Below are 14,859 nucleotides of genomic sequence, written 5' to 3' on the forward strand. Positions count from 1 at the left end.
CACCGTTTCCGAAGTCCTCTCCTGCCCGCAGGCACTTACATTGTGCCAGTCGGTCCCCACGGCCCTCTGAAAGAACACAGTTGACGCCCAGAATTGCACCTGCACTACTCTTCAGTGGTCTAGCATTTATTTCACTAGCCCTTGAGGATTCACTGAGTGATCGGCAAGGAAACCCAACGTCTCAGCATCCCAGTTTCTGTGCTCTACTTCCTGACTCCCCTTCCCTCAGCGCTGGGGCAGCCTGCTTGGGGCACGAGCAACAGCACGGCTTCGCTCCTCTCAAGATAGAAAAACAGAGGAGATAAGTATCTCGGTAAGGCAGATACCCCTGGGCCTGACACTAGGAGAATTAGTGTGCTTCTGGTAGGTGAGATGGGGAAGAGCACGGGGTGGGGGGGTGGTGGTTGGACACGACAGCCAGCCTTCTCTGGGTGCTGGCAGATCACCGTGCTCAAGATACAGGGCACAAGGACCTGCTTTGAAGCAGGTGAACAAGTGCGAGAGGACTGAGCTCCGAGGAAAAAAGCAGGTTTTCCCAAGCCATCGTGCTTTCTCTTTCCTCCCCATCCCACTTGTGCCAGTGACAGAAAACCAGGAAAGGACACCATGTGTTTGCCAGGGTCAAGTGATGGGGCAGGAGACGGATGGGAGCGATGGAAGGCCACTTGCCTCAAGAATCAGGGAGCAGCTGCCCTCAATCCACCTGCTCTTCCACAGAGTCAGAGTCTTCGTGGGCTGGACCCAACAGGCAGGATGGAGGGCTAGTTGCGGTGAGCTCGCGGCAGAAGCCAGTGCGCTGGAGACATGGGGCAGCATCTGCCTCCGTAACTAGATAAGCAGGTCAAGAGCAGAGCTGTGCTCTTCCAAAGCCATCATCACCCAAGAACCAGAACCCACAGGTGGAGCCTCTGAGGTGTGGTGGCACAGGCTTGTACTTGATACACCTGTGCTCGGGGCCAGGGACCCAACACACGGCGGAGCAGAGGGGAAAGGAGGGCATCCCCGAGATACAGAAATCGGCACCCCGACTCTGGGGCAGCTAGGCCAAAAGCCCACGGAGCACAGAGGAGAGCGGGCACTTGGGGAATTTGTGCTCAGATCATGGACCATCTTCCCTTGTCTCCAGCCTGCAGCTACAAGCTATGAAGTGCGATCTGTCAGTGGAGCTCTGCAGCAAGACGGAGGGGGCTGTTAGGTCACCATGAAGGCCCGCTTTTGAACCCCCGTGGGAATCGCAGCAATGTGTCACCAGGCCTGGGTGTGCACCGGTGCCTCCAGCCCCTTCCCCGCGTACTCTGCACACTGAAAGCCAAGATGCATGCAGGGCTCTGGCCCAGAGGACCCCGTTTCCAAGTGTGTCTCCCCTGGATTCACTCTCCGTGGCTGCTTAGCAGCCTCAGTCTTGGCATAGATTCTTCCTGCAGGCAGGCCCCGCCTCTGGGAGTGCCGTCACCCTGCAGACCCAGGGCTGGCCCCCCCAGGGCCTCCGGGCCAAAATTCCAGTTATGCAGCCCCGAGCTGGGAAGTCAGATCTTGGGCCGCCAGCCTTTGATGAACTGCATGATCTTCTTGACCTGCAGCTTGGTGAGGTGAAAGTCATCTGCCAAGATGTCCTCACTGAGCTGCACGAAGATGCTGCCATCAATGCGCTCTCGGGCAAAGAAGCTCACCACGTCCTCCGAGAGCCCGATGAAACGCAGACTTCGCGAGACCTCCTCCAGGGAGAGTGCAGACAGGTCAGCGGGGGGCTGCCAGGAGGAGGCATCCCGGCCGCCCCAGCCTGTGGCCCCATCCCGGGGACTGGCCGGAGGCCCTTCTAGGCGCCCCTGGGTGAGAAGAAGTCGTGCTCTGCCTGCTTCGGGCCCCTGCAGGGCCACGGGGGACAGGGGGGCGGGGACCTGCCGCAGCACCAAACCTTCAGGCTCAAAGGCCTTGGGTCCAAGTGGCAGAAGGCCAGGCCCAGGCCCAGGAGCCCTCACAGCTCTGGGCTCCTGACAGCGCAGCAGCTCTGGCTCTGGAGAGCTGCCCCGGCCCAGCTCAAAGGGATCAGAAGGCTCCAGGGCGGGTGTCTGGCGCTCAGAGGAAGAGGAGGAGGAGGTGGGACAGGAGGAGGAGGCAGCGGCCGAATAGGCCTGGCCTGGAGGGCCCGGGCCCGGGGAACGAGCGGGGCTGGAGGTAGCCAGGGGACCTGAGCTGGCTGTGGGCCCAGAAGGGGAGGCAGCTGAAGGGCCTGTGGGGTAGGCAGGCCCAGAAAAGGGGTTCAGAGCTCCAAGGGGAGCGAAGCGTTTCTGTGGGTGGGAGGGCTTGAATGGAGGCGGGCAGCTGTGGTAGGTCTTGACAGGGGTGTCGGCCCCCCAGAGAGAGGGAGCTCCACTGCTCAGGGGCTCTACAAGGGCCCGGGAGGCCTGGCTGGGCTGCGTAGTCGAGGGCAGGGGTCCCGGGGGTGGGCGGCTGGGGGACTCGCCCACCTTGCAGTCTCCCCAGGTGCATGGGTAGCAATAGAGGGAGTAGGTATCCGGTGACGGAGAGCCACTGCCACTGCGGGAGCCCGCCCTGTGGGCAAAGAGACAGACACAGATGGAAGGGTAAGCACAGCAAGAGGGAAACGCGACAGGGCCACACACACGACACAGCAAACCACTGCTCCACCAGGTCACAGAGGCCGCTGCTCCGATCTCAGCAGCGCTGGCTGGCCCGCACCCCAGCCCCCGAGGCCTGAGGCCCTCTAAGATTGCCCTATTCTTTCTCCCGGCACCCCCCTCCCCAGGAAAAATTAAACTAAACAATTACATAGAAAATTTTCAATAGCAAGGAGCACTCCACCCTGTGGCAGATCCCACTCTGGAGGGAAACAGAGCAACACTCCCAACCAGTTGTCATCATTTAGGAGACAAGCGAACTGAAGCAGGAAGCCCCGGACCCCGGACCCCAGGGCCCCCTCCCTCAGGTACTGCTCAGAACCTCTGAACCTCTGAACCCTGGGCCTGAAGTCTTCCTCTTCCTCAGCACTGGCTCCCCTCCCCACCCTCCCCTGCTTCAATCCACCTGAGGAGGCCCAGGACCAAGAGAAGGAAGGGGCTCACCCATCCTGGAGGCCAGAGGAGTAGTAGGAGAGGCTGGAGCTGGGGGAGTGGAGAGGCTGCAGCCTGGGGAAGCGTGGGGGCACCGGGGGACTGCCCGAGAGCCGGCCATTGGCACTGCCACCTCGGGGAGGCACAGGAGGGGCATTGAGCAGGCGGCACTCCTCCTTCACCTGCAAGCACAGGGCCATGACGCCACCCCGGTCCCCAGGCAGCTGGGCCAGGGCGGCGTCTGGGACTGACACTGCCCCACTTTGCCAAGAGCCTGCCTCGCCTTACACCCCAGCTGCTCACCCACCCACCCACCCCTTCTCGTCTCTCCAGCCCGTTTCATTCATCGAGAGCCGACAACACATACACTGTCTCCTGTGGCCTTGGAAATCCATCTTGAATGTAAGAAAAAATAGAGAAGTAGATAAAAACAATCAGTTAAGTAGACATATTCCCTCCTCAAGGAAAAGGAGAGAAATAAGAAGAAAAAGGTGTAATGAGGAGAAGAAAGGGAAGGAAAAGTATCTGCTATCTGGATCCCCGCCTTATAGGTCAGACACTCAAAAGTGGACTCCATGGGATGTTCATAGGTGTTGTCCATAGTCTGTGCACAAGCTCGGTTGGAAAATTCTGTGTTAAACACAGATAAACGGGCTTCCTGCGTGCAGGACCTCTCAGAGCCTTTATTATACCAATACTCTGCGGCTCCAAAGTGAGGAGGGGGGAGGCTGGTCATCACAGACTACATCTTCTAAACTTACTTCACCATAGAACCTTCTTTACACTGGACAACTTAAAGGACTCCTTGTTCTGTGGAACCTTCTGGGTAACACTGTTCTAGGCTCATCCCCAATTCTCTGAGGCTGGGGACCTGCTGGCATCTTTGTCCCCACAACCCCCAATGCCACCGTCCCTGGTATCCCTTCCTACAAATGCTCCTGCGTTTCTTTCCTCCTTGTTTTCTCCCCTTTCCCCACCTCGGCCACCCTCTGTCATACACTCCGGGGGCTGGAGACCGAGATGCCAAGACTGGGGCCCAGGAGAACGAGCTTTTCAAGCCCAAACCCTGACCCATGGCTGGCCACCTCCCTGGAGGATGGGGCCCACAGAGCTCAGAGCCCGGCCTCCCCTCCTCCTCGCCTCCACCGCGTCCACTCACCGCCTCGGATTTGGGAGGCACGGGAGGCGGGGCCGCCTCGGGCTCCAGGCGGGGCGGCCCAGCGGCCCCGAAGGAGATGAGGTCGGGCCCCGGGAGCGGCCGGGTCCTGCCCTCGGCGAGGCCCTCGGCCGCCTGGTGCGTCCACAGCTCCTCGTAGGGGATCTCGGCGGGCAGCGCGGCGGGCTCGGGCGCGCCGGCCCAGTCGGGACTCACGTACTCCTGGTCGCCGTCGCCGGGCGGGCCGGGGCCGGAGGCGGGGGCGCGGGCGGGCCCGAGGGCGCGCGGGGGCGCGGGCAGGCAGAGGCGCGCGCGGCGCGGGCTGGCGCAGTCTTCGGCCAGCTCGGCGGGCGCTTCGCGCACGGCGGTCGAGTACTCGTCTGGGTCGAAGCGCTCGCGGCAGTAGGAGGCGCTGTCGCGCACCAGGCGCTCGACACGCGGGTCCCCGGCCAGCAGGCCCTGCGGTAGCGCGAAGCGCGGCGTGTCGGTGAGCAGCAGGAAGTGCAGCGGCGCCGGGCCCTCGCGGCGCAGCGCCAGCCCCAGCACCACCGTCTTGGAGATGATGCTGACCAGCTTGTAGCAGTGGCCCTCCCGCACCGGGTGCAGGTCGTAGGGGTTGCGCGGCGGCCGGCTGGGCACCAGCACGTTCACCGGGAGCCGCACGCGCTCGATGATGGCGCGCACCGTGTGCTCGCCCTCCTGCATCTGCAGCTCCAGCGGGCTGCGCGTGCTGAAGCGGCCCTGGCACTGGAAGGGCAGGCTCAGGCTCTCATTGGTGCGGTGGTTCATGCAGATGAGGCAGGGCATCTTGCCTTTGATGGGCCTGGCGCCCCCGCTGCCACCCGCGGCCCCCGTGCCCCCCGGGCCGCCGCCGCCGCCGCCGCCGCCCACCCCGGCCAGCGCCCCGGCCCGGCCCAGCTTGCGCAGCAGGGTGGTGAAGCGTGAGCGCTCCTTGGTGGTCTTGGCGCACAGGATCTCCGCCTGGCCCATGAGAGTGAGCTCGTCACCGGCGTGCAGCGTGAAGTTGTACACCTCGCTGTCCTCGCTAAACTCGCCTGACACCACCTGGGGATCCCAGAAACGGAGGGAGGCCTTAGGGCCCCGGGAAAGCCACCGGGCCGGGACCCAGGAGGACAGCGCTCCTCTTGGGGCTTTCCCAGGGCTAAGACCAGATCAAGAGCAGTGGAGTGAGGACAGTCCATCCTGGAGAGGCCACGTGGTGGCTGTGCAGCCTTCAGTGAGTTACCTCTCGGGGACCTTAGTTACTCTTACTTGGAAGAATTGCTGTAAGGATTAAATAGACTATATGTACAATGAAATACTTTGAAAATACTAAGCATATGGCAACTTTTGTTATCATTTTTTACAATTAGGGCGATAACAATCCTCCACCTATTCAACAAGACTGCTCTGAAGAGAAATGAATTGATGGATAAGCAGAGGGTTTATAAACAGGCAAGAACCACCTGTACATAAGTGGGGGACCATGTGCACTATGTACCACACAGCTTTGCTACCACCACCAGTGGCTGAGAGGATGGCTGCCCTGAAAGACTTCGCAGTCAGGGCGTGACCCTCCACACACACTTCCTGCTTCCCCACCTTTTGCAGGAAGCTCCAGGAAGTTCATACACCTAGCCAGAGGCTTTCAAGGGGCTGCCAGAAGCCACACTGTGACACTTTTACCTCTTAGAGCTCAAAGGCCACCCTCCAACCAGGGTCAGGCTTGCCCCCGAGGATAATGGAAACCTGGGGGCACCGTGCCTGGTGCAGAAAGGACTAACCTTGACACTGAAGGTGATGGCTTCCATCACAAAGATGCGATCAGGGAAGACGCTGGCCACCTCCTCCACGCTGCTGAAGTACCTCACTGGCTCCCGAACATCCCGGGCCTGCTCCAGGAGCTTGAACTTCCCTGCACAGGAGGGGATGCAGGCTGCTGCTAGGGTGGGTCTGCTTGCTGGCAGCCTAGCCTGCTTCCGGAGAGACCTCATTGTCTCCGCTTCTTGTTCCCCTCATCTCAGCCAGCCTCTCGGTAACTCAGGTGGTCAGAAGGGCAGGTTTGCACTAGTGGAAGGAGCTGGTCAGCTGATTCAAGCCTCAGCAGGGAGGTGAGCAGAGATTCCTAGCAACTAGAGCCCAGCCCTCACCCAGTGGGCAGCTTGTGGGTGTGTGATAAGGCTAGCAGTTGCCTGCCCAGAGAAACCCAAGTGCAAACTGGCACCCAAACACTTGGACACAGAGCTATCCTCGGACCAAGCGTTAGTGTGGCACTGGGGGTGCTGATTCCTAGCTTGGTCCCAGCCCCACTCTGATTTGCTATGACCCTAGACAAATCCCTTCCTTTCTCTGTGGCTTTGAGTCCTCAGCTGAGGAAGCTGGAGCAGATGCTCTTGGGCCCCGCCTGGATCTGGCATTCTATGTATCTGCGTTGGATTGCTAACCCACACGGATGCAATGGGCAGACCAGGGGCCCAGCCCCAGTCTTTGGAGGTCCAGGGAGAGCAACTCTGACTCCTAGATCTGTTCCCAAATCCTCCTCTGATCCAACATCCAGCCCCACTGTCCCAGAGGCCTCTGATCTGAGCCCAGCAAAGCCTCCTCCCTCAGATGAGGTCTTCCCAACCTGCTGTCCAGGCCTATGTTTTGGCTGGCTCAGCAGATGCCCCGAGCAGACACAGACTTTAAAGAATGATGATAATCCGTAAAGCTGACACCCCTCTGTGTAAACTGTCTAACCTCACTGGCCACACACCTTTTATGTGCCCACCTATGTGAGCACAAAGACAGGCTGTGAGCCACGCTGGCATCTGGACAGATGGCCTCTTCTTAGCCCTCACACAGAAGGAGGAGAGTCCCTTATAAGCTGAGAGAAGGCAAGGCGACTCTAGCGTCTGTAGTGTTGCCGGTGGTTGCTGCAGTCATAGCCCATTCATTAGTTCATTCCACAAACATTCGTGGAGCACCCACTACGTGCCAGACACTAGCCTTGCCCCGACAGGGGGTGCAAATCTGGGTAAGACAGTCTGCCCACAAGGAAATCCAGATATAGTGTGTGATGGCAGGATGTAACAAATGCTACACCAGACTCATGACAAAAGAGTGAGAAGACCACTGAGTTGGGGGAAATCTGCCTGGCAGTCTGAGGGGATCATAAGAATGAAAAGAGTTTTACAGAATGGACATTCCACATGGAAGAAATAGCATGAGCAAAGACACAGAGTCACGGAAGCAGACTGCCTGCCCAAAGTGGTGAGTGCCTGGAGAGTAGGACTTGAGGGGGGTGATGACAGGGGTGAAGCAGACAGCAACTGGGTTATGAAAGGCTCTGAATGCCATATGGTAGGATTTTATTCCTTAAGAATGAAACCCCCTGGAGTGTTCTGAGCAAGGAAAGACCAAGATCAAAGTTGAACTCTATAAAGATAACAGGGACACCATTCAGGTAAATAACTCAGTAACGAGTTCTGGAAAAGAGCCAGGGCAGCAACTGAGGGAATAGCAAAAATGAGCAGACCAAGAGGTACTTTTGAGGTAGGGAGCCTCATCAGACTGTGGTGACTGATGAGTAGGTGGTGGAGGAAGGGACTCGGGTCACCAGCCTGGCCAGAAATGGAGACAGCAGAGCTGTTAACCAAAACTGAGACCCTGGAAGGAATGAGTTGTGGAGCACCAGCCGAACTGGGGAGGCCAAGTGAGGCCCTGCAGGGGGTGTTCCTAGGGCAGGAGAGCGTGTGGGTGCAGGGCTTGAGGATGCCTAGTCAGAAGTAACAGACAGAAGGTCACCAGCCCACGGGAGGCAGCGTCAGCTGTGGGGCAGGCAAGATAGCTCAGGAAAGAGGAAGAACAGAGGATCTTGACCCTTTGGGGACCCTCTTCCCAGAGAAATCCCACAGTGTACCCCTAGCAGGAACACACAAAAAAGCATTTTGTATACAGTATAGGGGGGCGGTTCTTGAAGCCCCCAAAGCCCAACCAGAAACCCAGATTGAGACACCCACTCCCTAATGCAGAGTATGAAGAGCAGAGGGCCAGGGGCAGAGACTGAAGCATCAACATCTATGAGCAGGAAAAGTGAGAACCAAGAAAGAGAGGGGGAAATGCCCAGGAGAAAGCTGGAGGGAACATACCCCACGTCCCATCCCCCATCCTTCCCCAACCACTCTGAGACCCTGGTAGGAAGAGGCCTCGGATGAGCCACAGCCCTAGAGGGCAGCAGGGATAAACTGGGGAGGGGACCGAGCAAAGAACAGTGATCTGCAGGTCAGAAAGCAGGAGTCACAGGTCTGCTACCATCCAAGAAAAGTAGCCCCCATCCCTCACCCAGTCACCTCCCCCATATCCACACACAAACCCCCCAACCCCAAGCAGCCAGGCAGGGAGAAGTGCCCACTGCCCCCTGTGGGGAGAGCTGGAGCCAAGTCAGGGCTGGAGCCGGGGAGGAGGGGGGGGGGAGGATGTGGCAGGGAAGATCGATGTAACCATGGCAGCCGGCACCACCCCCTCCGCCGCAGCCTGAGCCCAGAACCGGTCATCACTGCCGGGAGGAAGGAAGGTAGACCTCCCGGGGGTGATGCTCGGGCCCCTGGAAGCCTTTTCCTCCCTCTGCAGCCCCACTGGGGGCAGCTTCCTCTCCTGTCTCCCCCTACATAAGACCCGAGGTCCCCTGCGGCTGTAGGGACCTGCCCCACCCTGGCCTGCCCCTCCTCCCTGTCCGTGACTCCCAGAGCACGTTTATGCGGCCCCGACCGTCCCTTCCAGCCTGAAGCAGGGTCTTGTTTGTCACCCCTCCCTGCCAGCACCTGACCCATAACAGACGCTCCATAAAGAATGGTGGGTAAATGCACAGACTTGGGAGTCGGACAGACCTGGCTGAATCCCAGCTCTGCCACCTACCACCTGTGTGGCCTTGAGCAAATTACTTAATCCCCATGGGCTTCTGTTTTCCCATCTGTAAAGTGGAAGCATACTACTTGGCTCAAGGGACGCGTCTGCCCGGTGCTGGGTCCGCGGCCCGCGCGGGGAGAGGCACCGCGCAGAGGGCAAGGCGGGGAGCTGGCGGGGTGGGGGTGGGGGGTCGTCCCGGAGGAGTCCGGTCTCCCCGCCTCCCCGGGCGGTGGGCCTTGGCCTGGAGACCCGGCTCTCCAGCAGCGGCCCCCACGCCCCTCGCTGCAGGGCATCGCCCTGAGCCCTCCTCCCCTCTCCCTCCCCCGCCTCCCGCGGCTCTCTCCGCGGTCCGCCCCGCCCGCCGGCCCGCGCAATTATTAATTCATTAGGAGGAACCAGCGCTGAGCTGTGCACTCAGAGCTTCCTCATTAACCCGCTGGCGGCCCAGCCCCTCCCCCTCCTAGGGGGGGCCTCGGCCACCCAGCCCCCATCCAGGCGGGGCCCGAGCGGCCCACCGGAAAGATGGAGCTGGGGATGCGACACCTCGGCAGGCCAGCTGTCACCCGCCGTACACAAGGGCACCGAAAGAGATGGGGGGAAAGGGCCAGGAGCCCCGTGGACACAGAGTTCCCCAGAAGGCTCTGTACCTTGGTTTCCCGGATTTTTAATGACACAACCGAAATGGCACAGTAAGTCATATTTCTGTCAGTGAAGGCTTTTTCCAATCTTTGCTTTTTTTTTTTTTTTCATCGAACCTGTGCCCGCAGCAGTGCAAGCGCCGAGTCTTCACCACTGGACCGCCAGGGAAGTCCCCCAATCTTTGCTTTTTTTTATCCCAGGAAGAAGACCTGGGACCTCTCCCTGGACCAAGGCCAGATACCCAGGCTGGGAAGTTTCTAGCTTGGGCAGGCCTCCCCAAGGGCTCCAGGCCAGGTCAGAAAGACACTTAAGACAGTTTCCTCATGTTTAAAATGGGCTGTGGGGCTACAGGAGTACGAGGGGCACAGGGCGCCGTAAAGGGCAGAAGCCCCGTAAAGGGTTTAGTCCTGTCCCACTGGCTCCGGGGAGACCCAGGCAGCGCCAGAAGAGGAACAGTGTACCTGTGAGGAAGGGATGGTGAGCCTTCCCAGCTCAAAGGATTCCAACCTTTGCTGGGGGGTGGGCAGCAGTTAAACACAGAACTGGGCTGACTACTAACTCCTGGAGCTTGATAAAACTTCCTCACAGGGTTGCTGTGAGGATGCAATGACAACAACGCTCTGCCCAGTGTCTGAAACGCAGCACGTGTTTAACATGCAGGAGCTGTGGGATCCTGGGCTCACATGGGGGCATCTCTGGGATGGGGCCACCAGACTCGCATCCCTCCCACACAGGGGACAACAACCCTGCATTCCTGATGTGGCAGCAAGCAAGAGCCCAGGAGTCAAGATACCTGGGTGCTAGCCCTTGCTCTGCTGCTTACCAGCTGTGTGACCCTGGGCACGTCACTTCCCTTCTTAGGCCCTCTGTTTCATTGTGTGCAAAACGAAAGGGCTGTACTTTCTTTTTTTAGCAGCAGAATCCTTTCTTCAAACAAAATCTTTAGGACATCAGCATCATATATATAACAGATAAAAGTAGAAATTCATTGCAGAATCTTATTTAGAAGCCTAAAATTTTAACATTCACTTAAGTCAATCAGTGAAAACAATAAGTTTAACACAAAAATTGGGAAAAACAGGATTAGAGCAGGCAGATGCAGCCACATAATCAGCCTGAGCATCCCTTTGTTTTTGAAGTCTTTTGGTTGCACAGTACTGAGAGGATCCTAGCAGGAGATATTCTCTTTGAGGGTCTGTGCAAAAAGTGTTAATGAGGCAGAGGTACCACCTGTATGTAATGGTACATACCGAAGGTCTCTAGTCAGGGTTAAGGTTTGATTTGTAGCAGTTTGAGGGTGTGGGTACTTTTTTTTTAACATTAGTTTCAAATCTATTTTAAAATAAAATGGGAATCAAAGGTTTGCAACCAGAAACCCAGGGCTCCACAAAACAGTATGAAAACCACTGGGCCCTAACTCTAACCCTAACCCTAATCACCACCCTGCCAGCCATGACCTTGCTCACTCCTGTGGCTCTAAGGAAAAGCCAGTCACCAACAGTTTCCTCCAAGACCTCCCCACCCCTACCCCCCTGCCTACACCTCCCACCGGCTCTGCGCCATCTGTCCCTGGCTGGGCACACCTGGGTACTGCAGGGGGATGTCAATCTTGGGCCCGATGACATAGTGACCCTCCTCCAGGGTGTGGGCTGTCACCGTTGTCCACTGGCGGCAGGAGTGAATGAGCAGGATGTCTCGCTCACTGACGCCCTCAGCATACTCCCCTGAGAGGGGAAAGGAGGATAGAGGAGGAAGGACAGAAAAGAGAACGTTAGGAGGGGCAGAAAGAATAGGCAGGGTGATCCCCTCACCTCCTCAGCGAGACTCCACCGGGGACAGCTCCCCATGACCCCTGTCAGACCAGCAACACTCAAGGGACAGGCAGGCTGCCAGCTGTGACCTTGGGGCTGAATCAGGCCCCCTCTCTCAGGGCTCAGGCTCCCGATGGGGCCCCAGCAACCAGCCCAGCCTCCGTCCTGCATTCATCATGCGACTGGACTGCCTGCTGTCCCAGGCCCTGTGCTGGAGCCAGGGGCTCCCAGCGGATGAGCCCAGCCTCTGCCCTCCAGGAGCCCTTAGGCCCAGGGGGAGGTGGGAAGAGATGTGAACAGAGAATACAGGCCAAGTTTGAGGCGCTGAATGGAGGCTGTCTGAGTTCTCACAGAAGGGGCAGTAAACTAGCCGAGGGGGAGTGTGGGGCAGGAGGGAGGATGGGAGACAGTGCAGAGCAGCAGACACTTGAGCTGGGCCTCAGAACCACCTGAACTGAGACCAGCAGAATTCTCAGCCCCTGAGTCGGCTCCTCGGCCAGGAAAGGAGGGCCTCGGTGGGGCACAGAGAGGGCCGAGAAGGGGCCGTCCATGGTGAACCCCAGCGCTATGGGTCACTCGGGTCAGGAGAACGGCAGGGCTTACAGGAGCTGATTCCTGGCTCTCTTTGGGATCTCTTTTCACCCACTGCCACAGACAGTCTCCTGCACACAAGGGACCTCAAAGGAGAGAGGAGAAAGTCTCAGATACCCCCTGATCCCACCTCAGAGAAGCTGCTTCTTGGCTCTCCCTCCCTCAGCCCTTCATCCCCCCCAGTCTTTGGAACACAGTGATGAAGGCCAGAGGAAGGGGGTGGATTTAGAAGAGTGATGGGGGCTAGTCCTGGGGGAAGCTGCATGGGGGCCAAGCCGTCGGGAGGGGCCTGGGCCCCAGAGGCTCCAACCCCAGCACCGGTTTCCAGGAGAGCAGAAGGGCTGGCCCAGCTTCCAGGAGGCCTTTGAGCCGTCTCCTGGTTGCAGCTGGTGAGCAGGGTGGCGGTGAGGGATGCCTCCTTCCCAGCCCCCTCAGACGCAACTTAATAAATTTCTGCCACCCAACCAAATGGGAAATGGTTTACTCTGATGGCTGGGGACTCCCTGAAGTGTGTGCATTTGGTCGGGGGAGGGGAGGATGTGTTCAGGACCTGCAGGAAGGGCCTGGCTTCCACCCTGTGTATGGGGCGGGGAGGGGTGAGCCTTTCTCCTCAATTCCTCACCTGAGGCAGAGGAGGCTTTCCTACTCTGTAACCTCCTCTTAGAGCTCTCCTAAGCCCCAGGCTGCCCTTCCAAGGGATGCAGGCCACAGTCACACAGGACACACACCAACAACCATGGGTCATGGTCACCAGTAGTTGAGCCAGCACAGCCACCTGGCCCACAGTGATAGGGGCTTGCTTATCACCCCAATGACACAACTCAGTCCCATGGTCCCACTAAGGGGCCCCTCCCAAATGCACAGGCACACAGGGACCTTCAAGACTTCAAGACGTACTTTTGATCACATATTCACACTCACAGTTTTGATCACATAAGGTGACCACAGCCATAGCCACCATTGTCACAGACAGGCACCAGGCAACTGGGCCATCACACCAGTTGCTCATTCCCTCATTCATTTACTCCTTCCATAATCTTTGTTAGGCAGGATGCCCTACCTCAAGGAGCCTGCAGCCCAGTAGAAGGACAATAAACTGACCATTACAACGGGTTACAATAGGAGACAAGACAAGGGTGCCAGAGGTGTCAAGGGAGCCCAAAGGAGGCCTGCCAGATTGAGGAGCTCAAAAAGGACCCCCCCGGGGGCGGGGGGGAGATGCCAAAGAGGATGTGTGGTAAGTGGCCAGGCACAACCTAGGGCCAGCATATTCCATTCACACGCAGACACACACAGCCTTGCTGTTGACATGGGCGGTCTCGGCATCACGCGCCGACGATCCGGAAAACAAGACGTTGGACTGCCGGGCAACCCTGCCCGACGGCCCAGGCATAGACGCTCTCACCGAGCCCGCTCCTGGGACACGGTGACGCTCACTGTGCCCACTCCTCGCCGCCGCGGGTCGGAGGAGAGGCCGCTGGCCCCGCGGAGAGGAGAGGAGAGGAGCCTGTGGCCGCGGGCTCCATTAGCATTCAGGGAAGCGAGTGTGCCAACGCGGGCCAAACCCCTATTCTTCTCACACACAAAACCCCCGGCCTGGCTGCCAGCCCCGGCTCCTGCCCCTCCCCCAGCCAAGCAGCCCCTCTTCCCCCAAACGGTCCACTTGCTCGGCGCAGCCTCCGGGCGCCCCTCTCGGGCCCGCAAGCATCAGCAGAGCAGCCCGGGCCCCCGGGCCCCAAGGAGAAGTGGGGCAAGATGTGGGGAGGTCCGGGGGCTCGGGGGCCCGCCCGGCGGGAGGACTCGCTCACTCAGGCCCAGAGGTAGTCTGCCGGCCCCCGGGGACCGGAGGCTGCTCCCCAGGCCGCGAAAGGAGGGTGCGAGAAGGGTCCCAAGAGGGACAGAGCGGGGCTGGGGGGCGGCGGCGGTGGGAAGACAGAGTCCGAGGCCCAAGGGATACGGGAGGATCGAGGTGAGAGGCCGGAGACAAAAGGATGGAAGGGGGGCGCGGCCCGGGCGGGGGTCTGAGGGCGGCGAGGGAAGGGGGTGCACCGACGGGGCGGACTTGGCGGCTCCGCCGCGCTCCGGGCTCCAGCTGGGCCGGAGAACTCTGTCCCGGGCCCGGCCCCAGTCCCTGTCCCAGGTTTCTGTCCCTGTGCCCGTCCGTGGGGCCCAGAAGGAGGCCGCCCCTCGGTTCGTGGGCCCCGGCTCTCCGGGGAGGCGCTCCAGGAGCAGCGCGGGGCCCGCGCCGAGGCGCGGGAGGGCAGGGGCCGCATGCTCACGGCCCCGGGAGAGCCCCCGATGGCCCCGTGGCCCCCCAGTCGCCCTTCCCAACACCCCCGGTACCTGGCCCGAGGCAGGCAAGCGTGGGCAAGCGGCAGCGGCTGACGATGAGGTCGAGCGGGAAGGCGCCCATGCTCCAGCGCAGGCCCGCCAGCCCGGCCGCCAACTTCTCCATGGCATGGGCGTCCCCGGGGCCGCCGTCCCGGGGCCCCGACGGCCAGTCCCGCGCGGCCCAGGCTTCCGCGCCCGCCGCCACCTCCTGGGGCCGCCGCGGCGCTCCCCGCCTGGCGGCCCGGCCGGTGCTGCGGGCGTCACGTGGCCGGCCTCCCAGCGGGGCGCCGGCCCCCGCCCCCCGCCCCTCGCCCCACCCCCCGGCCCGCGCCCGCAGCCGCCGCCAAGGCCCGCCTCCCCGCCCGCCCGGCTC

At 60.1% G+C, this 14,859-nt stretch overlaps 1 protein-coding gene across 3 annotated transcripts; it reads right to left on the reverse strand.

The window, feature by feature from the left end:
• Window positions 1-105: 105 nt before the first annotated feature.
• Window positions 106-14,757, reverse strand: GAREM2 (GRB2 associated regulator of MAPK1 subtype 2). 3 transcript variants are annotated; one of them, XM_082427537.1, is made up of 6 exons: window positions 14,499-14,757; window positions 11,337-11,477; window positions 6,012-6,142; window positions 4,231-5,292; window positions 3,084-3,253; window positions 106-2,553 (listed from the first exon to the last, which is right to left on the reverse strand). In XM_082427537.1, the coding sequence occupies exons 1-6, from the start codon at window positions 14,608-14,610 to the stop codon at window positions 1,527-1,529; spliced, it is 2,643 nt and encodes an 880-aa protein (XP_082283663.1). In that variant the 5' UTR covers window positions 14,611-14,757; the 3' UTR covers window positions 106-1,526. The 3 variants fall into 3 exon arrangements, with proteins under 3 accessions (XP_082283663.1, XP_082283664.1, XP_082283665.1); XM_082427538.1 differs by lacking the exon at window positions 11,337-11,477; XM_082427539.1 differs by lacking the exon at window positions 14,499-14,757 and having other exon boundaries at window positions 11,335-11,473.
• Between the last annotated feature and the right edge of the window lie 102 nt (window positions 14,758-14,859).

This window comes from Balaenoptera physalus (genome assembly GCF_965194825.1).
Source record: "Balaenoptera physalus genome assembly, chromosome: 15".
In the NCBI taxonomy this organism is placed as follows: Eukaryota; Metazoa; Chordata; class Mammalia; order Artiodactyla; family Balaenopteridae; genus Balaenoptera; species Balaenoptera physalus.